Source organism: Nannobrachium achirus (assembly GCF_963921795.1).
Source record: "Nannobrachium achirus genome assembly, chromosome: 10".
NCBI lineage: Eukaryota > Metazoa > Chordata > Actinopteri > Myctophiformes > Myctophidae > Nannobrachium > Nannobrachium achirus.
The window spans coordinates 10,336,298-10,359,535 of NC_137819.1; the positions used below are offsets into that span (position 1 = coordinate 10,336,298).

Sequence of the window (23,238 nt, forward strand, 5' to 3'; positions counted from 1 at the left end):
TGAAATTAGGAGGGACTGAGAGATGGATGTAGTTAGATTTCAGAGTTGTTGCAAATATACGCTTAAAGATGTCTATTGTTATTTAGACTTCTAAAACCTATTGAAATGTACAGCGTAACGCCATCCTGTATGGAATTGCGTGGATTAATAACAAACTATGACTAAATGTTCGTCGACTCGCTAAAAACTAAAACTAAATATATTGACAATTTAGTCAACAAATAAAAACTAGACTAAAAAGAGATGCAGTAGAAATAAAATAAATGTTGCTGAAAATGGCAGATCTATATATAATATTTTACCCATGGAAAGAATGAGTGCTAGATCTAAAGGCAATGAGAACATCTTTACCAAAATATGTAAACCACTACTTGATCACTTACATCTGATACGGTTGCCCCCCTCCCGACAGATAATGACTGTAGTGACATGTCTGACAACCTATGTTGGCTGTGGCAGTGATTCACTGCCACACCAATAGAGGGAAAACTAGACATGTCTGTGGACTGTTGTAGCTGATGTGACCCCTTTCTTTCTTTTTTTCTGTGACCTCTTTTTGTTTTGTTTTGCGTCATTTATTTTAGGATTTGTTTTTATTGCATGTATATCTTGTTGCATTTGTTTTATGTTGTGTTCGGCTCTGTCTTATGTGTAGATGGTGTTTCTAGGAAAAAAGAGAAAAAAATGGGGACACAGCTAGGGACTAAATTATATATTGAAACCCTAAATCAATGCATGTACATGTAACCTGTTGTACCCAAATAAATAAATATATATAAAAATGAAAATGGCAGATCTACAAGCTCACAACGTGTCACACTGTGGTATGTTGTGAGCTTGTAGATCTGCTATTTCCAGCATGCAGCCAAGTGTAAAATCATCCATTATGATATCATCAAGGTCCATCAAAATACATTTTAGTCGACTAAATCAATGAATATTTAGTCAAATAAATCATTTGATATTTAGTCGACTAAAACTAGACCAAAACTAAAACATTTCAGATGACTAAAATATGACTAATACTAAATGGAGTTTTATTCAAACCACTATGACTGAAATTAAATGAAATCTGCTGTCAATATCAACACTACTTTCTTCCCTGCAGTTACGATGGCTTTGTTTTAATGTGGAGTTAAACACGCACGCACGCACGCACACACACACACACACACACACACACACACGCACACACGCGCACACACACACACACACACACACACACACACACACACACTATCAGTCGATCTTTTTTATATTGCAGATCAACAAGCTCACAACCTGTTTGTTTGTTTTCACTCTAAATAATTAAAATGCTTCGTCGCTGTCGGGTTGAAACTCTAAACATTTAAAATAGTGAAAATAACTGATCTACAAGCTCACAACCAGGTCTGTGTCTGATGACAACACATTAAGATCTACAAGCTCGCAACCAGGTCTGTGTCTGATGACAACACAGTAAGATCTACAAGCTCACAACCAGGTCTGTGTCTGATGACAACACAGTAAGATCTACAAGCTCACAACCAGGTCTGTGTCTGATGACAACACAGTAAGATCTACAAGCTCACAACCAGGTCTGTGTCTGATGACAACACAGTAAGATGTCTTAAAGCCTCCAGGTTGAGAAGTGACATTCTGTGAGAAAATATGTTTACATGAAGTTTATGTGAAATGACATCAATGTGGAAAATACACACTTGGGACCCCCAAACATAATAATTATTAAACTGGGGACCCCCCAAAATAATCAATCAATAATTTTAACTGTATACACGTATACTGTATGTTGGTTTGTTTACTGTTTAGAAAACAATGTTCCACATTAAGTTAATCATCTGGGGACCCCCTCCCCCACCAGAACATTTTCGAGGTTTGTGTGACAGTCCTTTATGGGGCATTTGGGAAAATACGGACAAAACCACATTCCGTATTGATTTCATATGAACATTTAATTCTCAAATAAGGGACAAATCCATATTTTATGGGACGTGTGGCAACCCTACTTGTAAATTATCTGTTTTTGTACATTTCAAACATACTTTACAAATTCAGAACCCATCAGGATGTTACACATTTTAAGCTTGTAGATCTGCGACTTTTGTCTAATTTTCAAATATAGATGATCTAAAAGCTCACAATGCATGGTGAGCTTTAGATCGGTTGTTTTTGGAAATATAGCCAATCTACAAGCCCTCTGGTCCATATAATGGAATCTCTGCCATCCTGGATTCCAGCATCAACATGTCAACTCAGTCAAATGTGAGCATTCTTATTAGAAAACATGTTTTATTGGCCTGTTATTTGGTGGTGTGTTTAAATGTAGTCTTGCTGGTGTTAAGGACCAGGCCAAGAGCAGAGAAACCTGAATTCCCTGGAAGCTCTCCTGAAGAGTTTTCAGAACAGCATCTGGGGAGGAGCCAACCAAGCATACAACTGTGTATAAAATGTTAATGTGTGATATTGACACAGACAGACAGACAGACAGACAGACAGACAGACAGACAGACAGACAGACAGATACTCACATCTGGTAATGAGTTGAGGATTAAGCCAAACTTCTCCTCCATGTTTCACTCTGTAGGAAGTAGAACAACAATGCATCAATGTCTCACTGTCTAACACAACGTCTCCACTTGCTGACACTACAGTGTTTCTCCTATCATTAACTTGGTCCTGCAGCCCATCCAGACATACTGTACAGTACTCACTGCTGCCCAGTTTGGATCTCATCTCCTCCTCAGACTCCACCTTAACCTTTAGAGCAGGGGTTCCCAAACTTTTTTGTCTCAGGGCACCCCATAAATATTTTTGTAATCCGAGGCACCCCTACATTATAATTTTCACTCCCAGCACCTTATATTTATAGCATATCGTCGTTGTCGGGTGGAAACCTTGTATGTCCAAAACCGTTCATTTTGTATTTATCATCTATAAAATATACTAAACTAGTGAAAACAGCAGATCTACAAGCACACAACGCCGATGCGAGGCGTTGTGTGCTTGTAGATCGGCTGTTTTCACTAGTTTTGTTCGACTGTCTTGTTTGATGAAGCAGGGCTTTGCTTTACCAAAAGACGTACACATCTGAAACTTGGGAGATGCGAGGTTTCTGCCCGACAGCGACAATATTGTAGTGATTATGTTGTGAGGAAAACGTTGAGACCCCTAAAATATTTTTGTTAGAACTGACTGAAAATAACTTTGTACTTCAAGTTTAAAATGATACTAAATATTTTTTCAAGTGTCCAAATAAAATATCCATAGTCCAAATACTATCAAATTATCTCGCAGCACCCCTGGACTGCCGTCACGGCACCCCAGGGTGCCCCGTCACGGCACCCCAGGGTGCCCCGTCACGGCACCCCAGGGTGCCCCGTCACGGCACCCCAGGGTGCCCCGTCAGCCACTTTGGAAACCCCTGCTCTAGAGAACTCCACTCTCCTTTTATCTCTACTTTTGTCCCAGGGATTTGTTTCCCTCTGACCGCATACAATTATGTTTTGAATTTAGTTTGTTTTTAACTGCCTTAGTTGCTGGTGAAATTTTATTTTGTTCAGGGCTCTGGTTTGACCCACGTCTCTGTGGGCCATTTAGTGTTTTTTTCACCTGGGACCCGGGGGTCAGTTGTGACCCCTGCCTTTATGGCCCCCCTCCTGTCTGTCAGCTATTTAATCAATGGGTGTCGAATAAGCTTGATGCAGGTTTAGGCTGGTTTTAAACCATGTTTAAACCTATTGGAAATGTAGTGTCAAGCTTTGTTATCCATTGTTTTAGTGTTAGGTTTACGGTTATGGTTATGTTTACAATAACAACTCAAAGACCAGCAGTCACAGGTCTATCCATTATAAAGGCGTTTTTATTTTTCTACATAAGTTGGCATGGTATGCTGCAGAGCAGGTAGCAACAACGGACGCGTTTTGGCTGCACGTCGAAAAGTAGGAACTTTCCGACGAAAAGTTTGGTGGTCGGAGACACTATGGACAGGCTTTACTTGGGAGATAATAAGCTGTGATCTTTTTTCGGTGGCATGTTATGTTTAATCAAACTACAACAACACGTTTACCTCATGTTATGTTTCATCAAACTACAACACGTTTACCTCAGCACCTGGAGTGAACCATGGTTCAAACATTAATCGCACGTCCCAAAAAAGTGCAGTTAAAAGGAATGTGCGTTGACTCGTTATTATCGTCTTAAAAGAGTAGTTCACCCCCAAAATGACTTTTTTTCTATTGATTACTCATGCCATGGAGACTTGAGTTCAATAATATATTTTTGTGTTGTGTCGCATTTCTAAGACAATTTGAATTTAGTAAATTTACTTCCATTGATTCCGGATGGGGACCCGAATGTATTTGGTTCCCCATTCAGAATCAATGGGGGTACATTTATTGTCATACATGTTTTGTCTTAGGAATGTGGCAAAACAAATATTGCTGTCTCCATGGGGTGAGTAATCAATAGCAAAAAAAAAAAGAAAAAACATTTTGGAGGTGAACTACTGACAGCCCTATACTAAATACACATGAGGGAAACAGTGCACATTCAGTGCACTAACATGGACACAGCTCAAGTCTACTCACTTGCAGTTCTCCAGGACTGGAACATTCACCATGCTGGAGCTCAGGTCCAGCTCTCTTAGGGAGGGATGAGAGCTTACAGCTGAGACCAGAAGTTCACAGCATCTCTCTGACAAGTTGCAGTGAGCCAGTCTGAATGAAGAATGAAACACCAGATTGATTGCTTGATAATCATATTTGAACTGGGAACCCCAAACCTGACAAGCACTTGGAACTTTGCAGTGAGCTTGTAGATCGGCTATTTTCACAATGTTTTCCTCTTCCGTAATATTTTACAATTTCAAAAGTCATTAAATGAATTAATTAATCATCTGGGGACCCCACAAAATAATATGGGGACCCCCTTGGGGTCACACGTCAAAAATAGACGATCTACAAGCTCACAATCGTTGCGTCCTCAACGCGTTGTGAGCTTGTAATGTATCAGCTATTTTGGATGTGCAATCCTGTGGTATGACAAAGTAGCCTATAAATTTGTGTTAAAGGGATATTACACTTTCAAACATATATGTTTGCGGTAATTTTAACGTCTACTCAAGCACATACGCTTGGGTTATCATGATATCAAGCATATTAATACATTCTCACCACAGCATTCATATTATATTCACATAATACAGTACATAATAATACAGAAGTGACCAAAATAAATTGGGTAAATGTATCTTACCGTAGAATCTCCAGCCTACAGTGCAGACTCTTCAGTCCTTTACAGAGCAGCTCCACTAGTCCTGAGTCGTTCAGGTTGTTTTCACTGAGGTCCAATTCTCTCAAATGGGAAGGATTAGAGCTGAGAGCTGAAGCCACAACTTCAACATCTGTCTTTCTGAGGTTACAGCCAACAAGTCTGTAAATGCAGATTAAATCAGAGATTATCAAAACAAATTATACATATTTAACAGCAGAGTGTGGAATAGACAACACCACACAGGAAGAGCAATTTTGATAACAAAGCTTTCACCCAGCTGTTAAAGGTGTGAAATGAAGACTGAACTACATTGCATATTTACTGTCTAAAAAACTGTGTAAAATCTTTACAAACAAGCTGCTAGAGACCAGCATTCAGTCTCTCTATTACTCATCCCTGTCTCCTCAAGCTGGGCCACAGCTGCAGGCTTTGATCTGGCTTCGAGGTGGAGCAACGACATACATACATTGTTTATAAGTTGTCCATAGATACATTTGGCTTTGTGTGTGTGTCCATCAAGACAGACATTGTAACTCATGAAAGGCACTGCTCACTTCACACTGGTATGATTTTTATTTTAACACATCGGACGCCCACGTGGTTTTGAAGTCTTAATTTGCTGGTGCCCATGGCAACGCGTCATTTTACCTACCGGCGAGAGTACTGGCGAGAAAAGTAATCAGAGTAAATGTAATCCGAGTATGTCCTGTTTATTTCGTGAAAATCTTTTCTTTCAGTAAGGACCGTTTTTTATCATTTCTAAGCCACAGTGTTTGTGTTACGGCATGTAGAAGAGGCTGCCGTTTTGAGAAAAAAATGAAAAAAGGAAGAGAATCCGGTGAAAACAGCATTTTTGTGCAGCCGCTAAACAGGAAGTCATCGAGACACACAGCACGTCCGGGTGACGTAATTGCGCGCTGCATGTTGGGAAATGGAGTTTGTTTCATCACCGCGGTAGCCAAGTGCAGTAGCTACAGTACAGTATAGTTTACTGTACAACGCGTCAAACGCGTCGTGGGCCTCCAGCGACATCAAAGAAATTGACTTGTAGACACCACATGGGCATCCGATGTGACACTACTGAGTGTCAGTGGGTTCAAACCACTGGTCTGGTGGGTTCAACCAGCAGGGATTTTAGACTCTTAGTTTAGTTAGTGTATAGGAAACACACTATTGTATATTCGGTCAGAGAGTTTTTTTTTACCCATCAAAGTGAACCTGTGTTTTGTAAACTTTTTAGTGATGTTATCTGGGTTGGGAGGCTGTACAACAAAAAAGTGAAGCTTTTGGTCGTGCTTCACTTGACATCACAGTATCTAATATAAATGACATCACAGACATCAGAGTATTTAATATAAATGACATCACATTATCTAATATAAATACTAAGATGGAATTTATTTCCCAGTTGATTCCTCGTCACTTGTGTCACGGCAACCACACTTGCAATTTCCTTGAATTGAATCTTTCTGGTTTTTACCCTGCTTTATTGTGGACTTTGCACAAAATACCACCAGTCCCTATTACACAGACAGTATTATTGGAGCCTTTGTGTCAACCTTAGTTTCTAACTTTTGTGTCAACCTTAGTTTCTAATTATAGTGTACTGTACAGATTGACTCTAGGGTATTTCTATTCACATGACTACTAACCGAGCCTTTCTGCAGTTCCTCACAGCTGGGATCAGTCTCCATCGCCCCTCCTCTGATGCTTTGTATTTGTCCAGGTCCAACTCATCCAGAACCTCCTCTGACATCAGCAGCATGGCGGCCAGAGCTGAACACTGGGATGGAGACAGACTGTCCCCTGACTTCAGGTACTTTTGGATCTCCTGAAGTACTGAGTGGTCGTTCATCTCCATTAAACAGTGGAAGATGTTGATCATTCTCTCAGGAGAGATAGGATGATCTTCAGTGGTCATCTTCTTCAGGTTGTTAATGACTATCTGGATGCTCTCTGGGCTGTACTTTTTCTGACCCAGTAGACCTCCTAACAGACTCTGGTTGGACACCAGTAAGAGGCCATGAAGGAAGCGGACAAAGAGGTCCAGGTGGCCATTTTTACTCTTCTGGGATTTTACCATGACTTTCTTCAGGAAGTCTTCCAGGGTCAGCGAGTATCCTCCTCCTCCCAGGAACATCTCCAGTACCTTTGTGTTCTTCTGTGTGAAACAGTGGAACAGGTAGACTGCAGCCATAAACTCCTGGATGCTCAGATGAACAAAGCTGTAGACCTTTCTCTCAGATTGAACAGTCTCTTCTTTGAAGATCTCTGTGCACACTCCTGAGTACAGCGAGGCTGCTTTCACATCAAGGCCACACTCTTCCAGGTCTTCTTGGTAAAACATGACACTGCCTTTCTTCAGATGTTCAAACGCCAGCCTACCCAGCTTCAGAAGAACCTCATTGTCCTTCTCCATGAGCTGCTGTTGATTCACATCATGACTGTCATCATACTTTTTCCACTTCCTCTTTGTCTGGACCGACAGGAAGTGGCTGTACATCTGAGTCTGGGTCGTGGGCAGCTTTTTTCTCTTGTCTGTCTTCAACATGTCCTCCAGGACGGTAGCGGTGATGGAACAGAAGACTGGAATGTGACACATGATGTGGAGGCTCTTTGATGTCTTCATGTGTGAGATGATTTTGCTGGCCAGCTTCTCATCATCACTGAATCTCTTCCTGAAGAACTCCTCCTTCTGGGGGTCTGTGAAGCCTCGTACTTCTGTCTCCATGTCAACACAATCAGGAGGGATCTGATTGGCCGCTGCAGGTCTGGTAGTTATCCAGAGGAGGGCTGAGGGGAGCAGATTCCCCTCAATGAGGTTTGTTAACAGCAAGTCCACTGATGATGTCACTGTGACATCAGAAACAATGTCATTCTCTTGGAAGACACGAGAACCAATGCGAATGTTCTTGAATTTCAGTGGAAACCTGCTTTCATCCAGACCATCAAAGATGAAGCCAACCTTCCAGACAGCAAGCTGCTCTGCTGTGACCTTCTTTAATTCTGGGTGGAAACGATGGATCAGAGAGAGAAGACTCTGCTGCTCATTTCTTACCAGGTTCAGCTCCCGGAATGAGAAGGGAATCAGGAGAATGATATCTTGATTTTCCAAACCCTTTGCCCAGTCCAGAGTGAACTTACGCACAGTGAATGTTTTTCCAATGCCAGCGATGCCTTTGGTCAGAACTCTTCTGATTGGTTTGTCTCTGCCAAGGAGGAGGGGCTTAAAGATGTCACAGCATTTGATTGGATCATCATGGAGAGTCTTCTTCTTAGAAGCTGTCTCAAGCTGCCAGACCTCATGTTGGGTATTAACCCCTTCACTCTCTCCCGCTGAGATGTAGAGCTCTGTGTAGATGCTGCTGAGGGAGGGCACTTCAGTGACGTATGTCACACGATCAAGACGGTTCAAGCCGACCTTATAAACCTTTAGAACCTCCTGCGGACTGACACCTGCTATGAGAAGACAATGAAGACATTTTAAACATTCAGTTGAATTTATAACTTTACATCCTTATATATGTGTATGCACATTATTAATTTAACCACTTAAACAGCAGCTTCCGTATTCTGGGAAAATCCTTTACAAAAAAATAGCAGATCTACAAGCTTACAAGCTGATCTGTAAGCTTGTAGATCTGCTATTTTCAGCGAATATATTTCATGTTGTGTGAAAGCAGAAAATACACTAGTATAGAGGCCTGAGGGTCTAAACAACATAAGGGGTTTAAGTGTTTAATAAAACTAGGAAAAACAGGCTAAAGAAACATTGGATCACTGGTTTTCATACAGAGTTGATACATGTTTAGCATCATTATTTAAACATGGATACTGATGACACATTGTGGACATTTAGTCTGACAATGTCTTCTGTCATTTCAACATTTCAGTTATTAACTGTGTTAATTAATGTACATTGTGTCCAGTCTTACTTTGTCCACTGCTGGTGTGACTGGGTGTCTTCAGTCCAGGTGTGGTTCTGGATTCCTTGGAAGCCTGCTCTGTCATAACACAACCAATCCCCTTCCTCTCTCTGTGGAGACATTACAACATTATATTACTGTATAATAGTATTTAATATGTTAATATTATAATATGACATAACATCATTGATATGTTCACACTAGGGCATTCACAGAATACTCAAGTATTTGAGTATTTGAATACCAAATCACTATTCGAGTACCGTACATCAAAGTCGAGTATTCGCCAAAATACGTTTTTATATTATTTTTGCTTTCCTTTTTTTTTTCTCTCTCTAAGCCGTGACAATATTTCTACAGCAGACATGCAGCCGTGAGCTCTGGTGTTTGTATTTCTCCTAATCCATTCATGGTTGATTGTTGTCAATCATATCACACTGTAGCCTATGTAATGATGTGCCGTCATATACACGGCCGGCCCATCACCATAGATGTGGCACAGTCACTCAGTGAGTGTAGGAGGGGAGGGGCACTCCAGAGCTCCAGAAAAGTCAAGCTCAATGCTCATTGCTGACAAAAGTGTGTGATACTTACAGTTTAGAGGACACTCTTCACGTTACAGTAGTAGCTCTTGCGGACAGCGCATCACTGCAACTTGTGTTGATGTCATGCTTCATATTCAACTTTGTCTTATCTTATCCAAAGGTACACGCGTGACGCGTCCAGCGTTTTATTTATGATTTCATGACACGGATTGGAGTGGAATTGATGATCTTTTAAAGCTTTTGTGTTACATAATTATACTGCATAGCATGTAATCATAATGCATCTTAGCCTTGTCTGTTGTATATCGGCTGAATCACACCAGCTTTCATTAACATTGAAAGTCTTGTGATCTGTTAAGTAGCATAGGTGTTAACGACATGCATGTGAAGTCATTAACATAACGTGCATCCCATCAAACAATCACTAAAAGCCTTATCCCGAGGCTAAACAATCACCAATACAACACTGCTTGTAATGAAGGAAGGATGGACAGTATACATGAGGTTGTTGTTGAACATAGATAGGATAGGCTTGAACAGTCATTTTAGAGGTTTTTCCAAGTAAAATGAACTTGTTTCTGTCGCAGGTTTCATCAGCTAATGCATAGCCTAACTGCTTGTAGCTGATTTGCGCCACATTGTGCTGCTTTTGGTGATCGTTCATGTTCACATGTTTTAAGTTATTTTCTCCCCTTTTATTAGTACAGCCAAAGTTAAACTAGTTTATATATTTCATTATTTCCTTGTGGATTAATTATTTTGTTTTTCCACTTAAAGTTAACAGAGTTCAGTGATCTTACTTTGTGTTTGAAGGTCCAGGTTCATTACTGAAGTTCATAGGGAACCCCATAGACTGATCACTCTTCATAGACACACAGCTGGGTGTTGGAGACTCTGCTCTGTGGTCAACACTTCTGGAATCATACAAATTATTATTATTATTGTGGGCTCGCTGAAAGGCAAGACCAGTATCTTCTGGAATCACACAAATGTTTATGAAATTATCATTTGAGTTGAAATACAGTTTGCTGCACAGATACTCCTAGTAAAGGATTACAGTGTGGCTACTTTTGAAATAGTGAAATACCTTGTGAAATTAAAGTGAAACTCCCTGTTGAATTCAAACCCCCAGACTCTGTGGTGGTGGTGGTGGTGGGCAGCTACTTTACTACTGTATATTTATACTGTACATGTGACTGTATTTATACTGTACATTACTGTACATTATGCAGACCTCACCATGTAGATGCTGCTAGAATAAATATGGCTCTATTCAGTGTAATCTCTCATAAAATGTTTTAACATCAAATAAAAATAGGAAAACAATGCAGAACTCTTTTTTAAATAATTCCATGTAGATTAATTATTTGTGTCTTTCCAGTTTCAAGATCACATACATAGATCAGTGATCTTACTTTGTGTTTGAAGGTCCAGGTTCATTACTGAAGTTCATAGGGAAACCCATAGACCGGTCACTCTTCATAGACACACAGCTGGGTGTTGGAGACTCTGCTCTGTGGTGAAGACTTCTGGAATCACACAAATGTTTATGAAATTATCATCAGTCAATCGTGATTGATTATTTTGCATACCCAATACTAACAGAATCCATTGAAACATTTGGGGTTTCAACCATATACTGATCTATCTACTATTTGATTCATTGCAAACAGACCACTAGGGGGCGAGCCCAACTTGTTTTTGATGGTTTTTGAAAACCTTATGCCCATACCTAACTACTCACCAAGTGCACAAACTTTACCAATTCCTCCCCAGCTAATAAACACATTCCAGTTATGCAATGTCAACATGCAACATCAGCTGCAACCTCATCAAAATGTTCTAATTTGCTTCCATAATGAGTCTAGCCTATCTACAAGCTCACATTTCATCTAATGTTTGTCTATATTTGCTGTGTGTGTGTGTGTGTGTGTGTGTGTGTGTGTGTGTGTGTGTGTGTGTGTGTGTGTGTGTGTGTGTGTGTGCGTGCGTGCGTGCGTGCGTGCGTGCGTGCGTGCGTGCGTGCGTGCGAGGAAATGTTTACAATAAAGGATGCTGATAGTTAATGTCTTGTGTCCATAATGTTTGTACAGAACCAGACTGGGAACAGAACCCATGGAAATGACATGTGACACCATGACTGTCCAAAATGACATGAGAATAAGTATAACTGAGAGCATATCTCCACCAGGCCGGGTTGGCTACAGTTTCTGTTTTAGACCAGTGGTTCAAGACGTATAGGCCAAAATGTAAAGTGTGCTGGTATAGCGCCACCATGAAAAATATAAACATAATGCAAGGATTGGCTTTCTTGGCCTATTGGCAGTATGCACAAGAAATGTGGCTCTTAGATTAGACACATCCATCCATCCAGACAGACAGATCACTTTGTCATGTTATAGTGTTATATATTGTATAGGAGGATTGACATACTGTGTGTGTGGAGGTCCAGGTTGATCACTGAAGAGAGGAGGTTCTCCTTTAGAGCGGTCACTCTTCATAGACACACAGCTGTGTGTTGGAGACTCTGCTCTGTGACTTCTGGAATCATATAAATGTTTATACATTTATCATGTGAATGAAAAAGTCATTTTGGTGGTTTTGCTTGTGTACATGACCTATGTAACATAGTTTATTACATAGATATATTCCAGATAGATATAACATGGTTTGTTACATGATAGATACCAGTAAGACCCCTAAGGGCGAAAAGGATGGAATTCACACAGGACAGAATTCATTTGCAAGTGTGATTCAAGTTGTGGTTGTTTTTTTAAGTTGGAGAAAATGTGGACAAAATATTTCCCCAAATATGGATATGACTGACATCTGACATCATAGATTGTCTTATGTTGTAGACCACACGAGACTCACAATATGTTCATATATGGGCATTCCAAGCTATGGGCTTAATATTGATGACATCAGGGATCTCCATATATGGGTTAGGGTTCCCATACAAGGGACACAGACAGAATGTGATGTCACAACAATGTGACGTCATGCATAGGTCAGCTATAGACATACAAGTACCGTATATGGATATCAGGGATCTCCATATATGGGCATACAAGGGACAAGGACGGAATGTGATCACAATGTGATGTCACAACAATGTGATGTGAGTGCGACACGGTCACCTGGCTGCTGCCAGGTTACTCACTAGGTCAAGAAAGTCATGTCACATCACCCCCATTCTAGCCTCTCTGCACTGGCTCCCGGTACACTACAGGATCCACTTCAAAGTCCTCACATTTACCTACAGAGCAATTCATGGCCCAGCCCCTATGTACATCTCAGAAATTATCCGTCCCACCCCCACCACCCGTTCACACAGATCCGCAGATAAACACCTGCTTGATGTCCCTCGGACAAACCTTGTAACCAAGGGCGACCGAGCCTTTGAGGCCATAGCCCCTAAACTCTGGAACGCCCTCCCCCTGGAACTAAAAACGGCCCCCTCAGAGGACTCCTTTAAGAGGCATCTGAAAACACACACATGTTCAGACAGGCCTTTGGTCACTTATAGGCGTCCCTGTTTTCACTGTTCTTTTGTTTTCTATGTTACTGTAGGTGTTCTTAATTTATTGGTGTCTTCTCTGCAACTGTAGAGCTTATTTTTTATTTTTTATCTTTGTATCTCTGCAACTGTAGAGCTTACTTACTTTTTATTTTTATTTTATTGAGTATTGTGTATCTGTAAAGCACTCTGTGCACTCGTGCTGTGAAGTTGTGCTATATAAATAAAGTTCATTCATTCATTCATTCACCTTGGAAAACAAGGAAGTGCTCATTAGATAGAATCCATTTTCTGATACTACGTTGTCTATTTCTCACTTAAAATATTTTTTTAAACATTCTTGAGAGCAACGTTTAGTTGTAAATGTAGCTGTGTGTTTGTTTACATGGCTGACATGTTGGATACAACACAAGATTCATGCAGTGCAGCTTGACTGCAGCAGGTGTTCTGAGTCTATGATTAGCAGCAGTCTGTTATAGTGTGGAGCGGTTTGTTATCAGGGAATATCAGACCTCTGATTTCAGTGATTGACCAATCAGAATCAAGCATTCAAACGAGCCGGGTAATAAATATAGATAACAAACTGTAGATAGGTTGTGTACACAAGCAGTCAGTCTGTATAGTGCAGCTTCACCACCACATTGTACAACTTCATTCACAAACTGCACACACAGTGGTATATTGTGGGGGGCGCTCTCCATTCCGACATGTCACCACTCCGACAGTGACTTCTTAAGGGGATTCCAGACGGTACGCGGTCACCGCCTGCTAGTAATTCATTTTCAATGAGAGGCGGGCGGGTATTTCGTCCGTGCAGCGAAGTTTAGAGGCGGCGAGGCGAGCGAGCGCAGTCCCGTGAAAATCCCCGCGAGCGTGCTCGTTTGTGCATGCGTACGCGGGCGGTGAGAGATGGATTGTGTTCATCTTTGTGAAATACCGCGCAGCGTTTACTCAAAGAGCGAGTGTGTTTGTGTATCACCGCGGCGCGGTCCTCGCAGATCCAAGCGGGAGCCCCGGCGGCAACCGCTGTCCGTCTGTAGAGCGCCTTATTGTCGGAGTGGCAACACTTCCATAGAGGTTAAAGGGATATTCCACTTTCAAAAAAACTTTTGGTCACTTTATCATCTAATCAGGCTTTTATGAACACCCTGAACAGTTTTTTTAATTTACTTCATTCAATATTTAGATATTCGATGTAAATGTTATCTGTCCCCCCAGGCCCAGGGCCTCTCCCCACACACACCCATTGTAACTTCAAACTTAATTTTAACCATGATAGATTCATTAAAAACACATTTTTTTTCCTGGTGACTCATACTACCCTCCTAATACGTGAGCAGGCCATGTGTTCTCAATAACCTTTTTCATTTATTTTTAATAATTCTTTGGGAAAATAAGAACAATTTAATACAAAACAAAATTATTAAAAATAAATGATTTTTTTTATCAGAAAAACACGGCCAGCTCACGTATTAGGAGGGTAATATGAGTCACCAGAAAAAAATAATGGGTGTTTTTGAATATCCCTTTAAGGTTAGGGTTAGAGATAGGGTTAGTGTCTGTCGGAAAGGAGACATGTCGGAATGGAGAGATGCACCCATATATTGTACAGGAGGATTGACATACTGTGTGTGTGGAGGTCCAGGTTGATCACTGAAGAGAGGAGCTTCTCCTTTAGACGCGTCACTCTTCATAGACACACAGCTGGGTGTTGGAGACTCTGCTCTGTGGATGTGATGTTTGTCAGCTTCCTCCTTCTTGCTCTCCATGTTGCTCTTTATTAAACCTGTCAATAAAATAGATCAGAAAACACAACATGCTATTAACCATCAGCATCCTTTAGTGTAGCCTTTCAGCCATTTCGCGCGCTATGAGACAACAATATCACCAACATATATAATAATGCTGAGACTACAGTAGATGCAGATGCACGCAGTAGCTCTTGTCAACCAGCAGGAGTCCTACTAGACCACAGAGTAGAACTAGAAGAGCAGGGAGACACAGCTGTTACAACAACAGAACGCCGTGGTCGGGTGCACCCATGGGTGCACCACTGAGGGAATAGTTCTATCGTGTTAATAATAGGCCTACTATTAATTAACATACTCTACCATGGTTAAAATAACGTTTTATTCTATTAAACAAAGTTATGGACTGCAGCTGCAACCTGTTCCTGTTCGCGGATGACTCGGCTCTCCTAGTCTCGGGCAAGGACCACTTGCAGGTTGAGAAGACTCTTAACTCTGAACTAAGTAAGATCTGCACATGGCTTAATGACAACAAATTATCAATTCACCTGGGAAAAACGGAGTCCATCCTCTTTGGATCAAATCATAACCTCAAAAAAGTAGAGAACTTCACAATCAAAGTGGGTGACAAGGTCATAACACGAAAAAACGAAATCTCTTACTTAGGATGCATCCTTGAAGCTAATCTTTCCAGTGAAAAGATGACTTCTAAAGTAATAAATAAAATCAACCAACAAACTCGTTTCCTACAGAGGATCGCCCCGATGGTCAATTTCAACACACTGAAGACCATAGCTGGTGCAATAATCCAGTCCCTCTTTGACTACGGAGTCCACGTATGGTATTGTGACGCACCACAAGCCCTGAAAACTAAACTCCAAACAGCCCAAAATAAACTAATTAGGGTCCTGCTTGGCCTTCCCTATCAGACTCACCTCACCGCTACTCACCAGCTAAGAGTGGGGTGGCTCAGAGTAGATGACAGAGTACAGCAACTTGCAATGGGCCTGGTGTACAAGATACACTACACCACTATGATACCCAAGTACCTATCAAAATACTTTATAAACATTAAGGATGTCCATAATTACAACACCAGAGGCAGCACCACAGATCACTTTCAACCCAGAGTCAAAACCAACAAAGGGTCAAACTCTTTTTTCTGCTATACCACCAAAATGTGGAAAGCCTTACCGAAGGCCATAAAGGAGTGTTGATCACTAGCATCTTTTAAAATTGCCCTGAAAAACCACTTACAGGCAGCAGCCGTTCGCAACTGGTAAAAAATGAACCTAGCCCAACCCTACCCTCCCCTGCCCCTTCTTTGTATACTGTTTGTTTTAGACTTACTGTCTTCTTTTTTGTTTTTCTTTACATATCTACTGCATAGTACTGTGTTCTATTTGTCTGTCATTCAATGTTATATGAGATACTTAAATGGTTTCCAGTGGAAATAAGCTTAGTCTTTTCATGGATCTCCTTTTAGTAGACCTTGTACCAGTGAACTGTACCGTCATGAAACTGTACCTTTTCCTATGCAAACTCCTAATAAAGTCTTCAATCAATCAATCAATCAATCAATCAAGCTTTGAGATGTCGAATGGTTCAGCAGTTTAATTTCTTTAATATAGGCTTATTAATTATTTTTATGGTCGGATTAGTTAGATTGTAGCCTAAAACTTTTCTTTGTAATATACTACATTCACAAACAGTAAATACTCAAAGTAAACCACACCCTACTGACAACGACACATCTCCTCCTAAATCACGTGGTTTACAGTAAACTGGTGAAGTAGTTCCACCGCGACCGAGTATTTCCCGGTGAATCTGTGCGCAAAGGTGGGGGCCGATGGGCAAGGAGGGTTGCGAGCTTATGAGAAACAACTAAAATAAGACCTTAAAACCTGGCGAAAACAGTTGCGTACATTAGCGCAAATGGAAAACATTCAATTAACTTCTGAAAAGCCTACACGGCCTTTAAACAGCGTGCATACGGTGCATTAGATGAGGATAAAGGAAATCATTAAATGGAAATCATTAAATTAACTTCTGAAAAGGCTTCTTCTAAGCCTACACTATATAGCCTACTAAAAACGAGTGAATCTTGCCACACGTGAATAATTGTGGTTCAGTGGTTGTAAACAATAACACAGACAATATAAAATCCTTAGTCTAGTTGTGGGAAGAAAAGGATATCATCATCATCATGGCCCCAAATAACTTTTAAATATCTTGCAATTGGAGACGAGTCTCTTACTAAATCGGCAAGAGTGCCTCTCATTTTCAATACATAAAAGCTAAGCTATATAACCTCATCATCATCAGCAATAGTAGTGGTGGTGCGTGTCCCCCACACTCCCAAGCCCCCACCTTTGCGCACAGATTCACCGGGAAATACTCGGTCGCAGTTCCACCATAAAGGAGGGGATAAAGTCTCTTTGCATGTTGTAGATCCGGTATGGAACGGAAACACTGCATGTATGCATGTGTGTGTGCAAATGACTGGATACAGTAGGCGGGCTCTAGACCGGATCACACTGTTAACTCACAATGGAAACCAACCAGGTTTCAGCCGTTAAGAAAGATCGCTGTTAATAGTGGAAATCTGCCGCGGATTAATTTACCATAACCGCCATAAAATGTCAATGTCATCTTTATACCAAATCCACGTGTCATTTAGCATTACAATATAGAGATCATTATTTTTGGAATGCTCTGTTCTTATGTTCTGCTCTGTCTATGTTGGTGACAAGATGAATCATAATCCTAGAGAGAGAGCAAATAAACTAAAGACAATTAAACTACACAGAGAGAGGTATTATTATTTTGTAGTAGAAACGATGGTAGACTAGAAACTGTTTTTAGAAACTGCTTCTCGTTCTGTGTAAAACTAAATGGTTGTATATTAGGCTAGATAGTGATATTTAAAACAACACTTACTTTACGTTACGTTTTAGCCCTTCTGTTTTGTTGTGTAATCCCACTATGTTGTCCAGGTGTTAAGTTCAGCTTTCAGGAAGAAACCAAAAAAGCACAGAGAAGACATATTTGCATATTATAACCACAGTAATGTTAACTCCATAGATACACACAAAACAATATATCCACACCTGGGGGTCTGTTAGAGTAATGATGACTCCATAGACACATACAAAACATATTATAACCACACCTGGAGGTCTATTAGAGTAATGTTAACTCCATAGACACATACAAAATATATTATAACCACACCTGGGTGTCTATTACAGTAATGTTAACTCCATAGACACAAAACATATTATGACCACACCTGGGGGTCTGTTAGAGTAATGTTAACTCCATAGACACTTACAAAACATATTATAACCACACCTGGGGGTCTATTAGAGTAATGTTAACTCCATAGACACATACAAAACATATTATAACCACACCTGGGGGTCTGTTAGAGTGATGTTAACTCCATAGACACATACAAAACATATTATAACCACCTGGGGGTCTATTAGAGTAATGTTAACTCCATAGACACATACAAAACATATTATAACCACACCTGGGGGTCTGTTAGAGTAATGTTAACTCCATAGACACATACAAAACATATTATAACCACACCTGGGGGTCTGTTAGAGTAATGTTAACTCCATAGACACATGCAAAACATTATGACCACACCTGGGGGTCTAATCAAGCCCCCAGAACCCAGGGCTAGATTTGAAGCAGCCCCGATGGTGGCCAAAGTTGGAACTGCAGCCTAAACGCGCATTTTGGGCCCGCCCCCTCCACTCCAGACAGGAGAGGAGAGCAGCGTGACGTCATTTTGGAACCACGGTGGTTCCAAATTCCCCAGAATGCACCTGGATTAGCTACATGCTAGCACGTAGCCGTTGCTTCAAAACGCCACTGAGCACTTGCATTGAAATGATAGTGGGGGCGGGGCTCGTCCGCTCTCTATTTTATATATACTCTATGGGTCTAATAGGGTAATCTTAACTCCATAGACATATACAAAATAAAAGAAGAAAAAAAGACAAACCTATGGCACCACCTATTACTATGCCTCTTCTACAATAACTCTGTTTTTTCTGCCACATGATGCTGCACTGAGATGCCACCTGTTGGTCAAGTTGGGTAACTGCACTTCAGTGACCACAATGATAATATGTCAATAATAAAAGTCATGCAAACACCAACACACTGACTGAACTGAGCCGGTTGGTTCTGGAGAATGAATAAATGGAACACATGGACCTGTAAGGGTCCATTTAGAACCCACTGGAGGAACCCTGGGGGTCCCTGGACCCCAGTTTGAGAAGCACCGCACTGAGCTCATTTCATAGGTTTAGTAAAAGTGGAAGTATGCTTTCTTTATGTTTCCAGGAATATATGTTTTTTTATAAATATTTTTTAATTACAGAAGTAATTCCTTCCTTCCTTCCTTCCTTCCTTCCTTCCTTCCTTCCTTCCTTCCTTCCTTCTTTCCTTCACCCCCAGTGGGACTCAAACCCAGGACCTTCCAATTTCTGGCTTTTGATCCGGTCGGGAGTGGATGGCGTCCTGCGTCATTTTGTAGTAAAAACGGTTTACACTTTGGCCGGTTTGGTTCCTGCCAAAGTGTAGTCCGTTTTGACAAGGATATGCCATCCAGTCTAGACCGGATCAACTGACCTGACCTGCGTATTTAACGAATACGCGAGTGACGCAAGGTTATCTGTGAGGTAACAGCGCAACCAACTGCACCACCATGCCCCCTTCTGTCAATTGCATTAAAGGGGGAAAGATTATTCAAAAAAACAAACAAACAGACAACCTAAAAGTTCTCAGTACTTTTCAGCCTTCCTAGAAATGTACTTGTGTAAGAGTAAGAGAATCTGTAGGCCTACTTATAAGTTCAGTATAAGTAAATGTACTTGAGCAATGTCCACAACTGCAAAATAATGGCATATGTCTTCATGATACAATAGGCATGTCATTCAGTACTCTTTGGGTATACAATACATACGTTATACCATGTTATCATAAGTAGGCCTATATAAGTAACAGCTGCCAATTAGAGACAGCACAATACTTATTTTTTACTCATTTTTGGGCCATCCCAAGTTATTGAAACCCTCTAACAACCAGCATGTGGGTGTAATGTCCAAGGCTGCCAAATATAAAAACAAATAGTCTGCAGCTCTGAGATGGTATGTAGAAGTGGTTGGTATTTAATGACCGTGGTCATAAAAGCTTCCTCTAAAGCTAGGGTCAAAGGTGTCTCTAATACAGTTACTTATTACCTCTCTCTCTCTCTCTCTCTCTCTCTCTCTCTCTCTCTCTCTCTCTCGCACGCACGCACGCACGCACGAGCGCACGCACGCACGCACACACACACACACACACACACACACACACACACACACACACACACACACACACACACACACACACACACACACACACACACACACACACACACACACACACACACACACACACACACACACACACACACACACACCCCAGGTCAATGTTCAATCACATTGTGTGGCTGCTGGCTGGTAAGATATGACACCATGTTAGCCTCGGGATCCAGGCATTACTCACCTGGCCGGATTCACGAAGGGTCTGAGTCACGTAGGCTCTAATGTAGCCTGACAGCGTGTCGTGTGTTTGAGTCCTGTTCCCGACAACCTTTGCTGTGTGTCTCTCTCCGTCTCTCTCACTCTCCCTCTTTCCTGTCTGAAAAGTATCAATAAAGATGGGAAAAAAATGATTCTAAATCTCTTTGCCAAAAATAGCCGATCTACAAGTTCACAATGGGTCACAATGCCACACATTTACTCTCCAGAATGGGGTCTTTATTAACATTATTAAAGGGACAGTTCACCCCAACACAATATTTAGATTACTCACCTCATGGAGACTTTAATTCATTCATTTGTCTTGTTTTTGTTGCATTCCAAAGACAATACTTTGATGACCAGCAGTGGTTCCCTATGGAGACACAAAAACCCTGCGACAAAAACATAGCAATCAATGTCATTTTGTGAGTTAACTATTCCTTTAACACCAGACATAGTGTAGTGTTTAAAATCACTTACGCTGCAATATTTATGCTTTGATCCGTTTGACGTGGCAAAACAAAATGGAGTCCAGTCTCTTCAGGTGAAGGTGAATCAATTCACTAACAGTTCTCAACCATAGAGTTATGATATACCTAGGACTGCCCCGCCCCCTTATGAAACAATGTGGTACATTGACCTGCAGCCATATCTCACACACACACACACACACACACACACACACACACACACACACACACACACACACACACACACACACACACACACACACACACACACACACACACACACACACACACACACATCTCTCTGCAGGCCCCAGTTAAACACAGAGTGCATTGGTACCAAACAGCTTTAGCAGAGTGTTACACTACACTAGAGTCAATCAGGACAAATCTATACGCTCACTATTGAACAAGATATTAACATTAATTACCTGACCGAGGCTTTTAGCTATCAGGGAGAAAACAAAAATAAAATACACAGAGAAGACATATTTGTGTATTATAACCACACCTGGGGGTCTGTTAGAGTAATGTTAACTCCACAGACACATACAAAACATATTATAACCACACCTGGGGGTCTATTAGAGTAATGTTAACTCCATAGACACAATACAGAAGAAAACACAAACCTATGGCACCACAGTATTACTAATGACAAAGTGAGGCGCCAACTCGGAAAAGTCAACACCAGGAAAGCAGCGGGACCTGATAACATCAACTCTAAGGTGCTTAAGGCTTGCGCGGAGCAGCTTGCTGTCCCCCTCACGCATCTCTTCAACATTTCCCTGAGGACGGGGAAGGTACCACAGCTGTGGAAGTCCTCCTGCATTGTCCCAGTGCCTAAGAAGACCCGTCCCTCGGTTCTCAATATTTACAGACCAGTCGCCCTGACATCACAGGTCATGAAGGTCTTTGAACGGCTGGTTCTGAACCTACTGAGACCGGCGGTCAGTGATCACCTGGACCCCCTTCAGTTTGCCTACCAGGCTGATATTGGGGTTGATGACGCCATCACCTACATGCTCCATAAGTCTCTCACCCATCTGGAAGATCTGGGCAGCACAGTCAGAATTATGTTTTTTGACTTCTCCAGTGCTTTCAACACTATCCAACCGTCTCTGCTTGCGGAGAAGCTTACGCTGATGGGGGTGGACAAGGGCTTTGTGGCATGGATCACAGACTACCTTTCAGAAAGACCACAGTCTGTGAGACTGCAGGGCTGTCGGTCCGATGTGCTGGTCCTTAAGAAAGCGCAGCAGCGATTGTACTTTCTGAGGTGCCTCAGGAGATTTGGCCTGAGCACCAAGGCTCTTGTAAATTTCTATCGCTGTACCATAGAAAGTGTTTTGACAGGATGCATCACAGTGTGGTTTGGTAACGTGACTGTTCAAGACAGTAAACAGTTACAGAGAATTGTGAAGAGAGCTGCCAAAATCATTGGCACAGAATTACCACAGCTACACACAATCTATAACACACGCTGTAAGAAAAAGACAGAGAACATCTTAAAGGACAGCAGTCATCCCGCCCATTCCCTGTTCTATCTCCTCCCATCCAAAAAACGTTACCAGAGCATCTCATCGCACACCACCCGTCTCAGTAACAGTTTTTATGCTCAAGCAATCAGGTTGCTTAACGAAGAGATGAATGCGAGACGTAGGTAGTCATGTGCACTGTACGCAGTTTTTAAACTGTACACTGTTACACTGTATGGTTTTTGTTGTTTTTGGGTTGTCTTGGGTGACTTGTTGTTGTCTTGTTGTTGTGGGTTGATGTTTTTGTGTGTACTAAGGCTGAGAGTGCTCCTGGCACAAGCATTTCATTGTATGTCTGTACCTGTATGGATATGCATGTGACTAATAAACCTGAACCTGAACCTGAACCTGGTGAGCAACACGGGGGCCCCTCAAGGAACTGTGCTCTCACCCTTCCTGTTCACTCTCTATACATCGGACTTCCGCTTCAACTCCAAGACCTGTCATCTGCAGAAGTTCTCAGATGATACCGTAGTGATCAGCAAGATCTCGGGTGACAACACGGCTGAGCACGATGGTGTGGTTAGGGACTTTGTGCAGTGGAGCGAGGACAACCATCTCAAGCTCAACGCAAGCAAGACTAAGGAGATGGTGGTGGACTTCCGCACCTCCAAGAGAGTCCCCCCGGTGCCAAG

At 41.5% G+C, this 23,238-nt stretch overlaps 1 protein-coding gene and 1 long non-coding RNA gene across 2 annotated transcripts; both read right to left on the bottom strand.

Moving 5' to 3' along the window:
* Positions 1–645: 645 nt before the first annotated feature.
* On the bottom strand, positions 646–8,641 carry LOC308292801 (protein NLRC3-like; the record flags this gene model as incomplete). Its single annotated transcript, XM_080735228.1, has 3 exons — positions 646–664; positions 5,254–5,430; positions 6,924–8,641. Coding segments are annotated over 3 exons (1,914 nt in total), but the record flags the coding sequence as incomplete, so codon positions are not given.
* A 6,253-nt stretch (positions 8,642–14,894) lies between these two features.
* On the bottom strand, positions 14,895–21,170 carry LOC308293407. The gene is made up of 5 exons (XR_013962461.1): positions 21,079–21,170; positions 20,891–20,990; positions 20,582–20,716; positions 17,951–18,019; positions 14,895–15,048 (listed from the first exon to the last, which is right to left on the bottom strand). It is a non-coding gene; the product is annotated as an uncharacterized lncRNA (long non-coding RNA).
* Between the last annotated feature and the right edge of the window lie 2,068 nt (positions 21,171–23,238).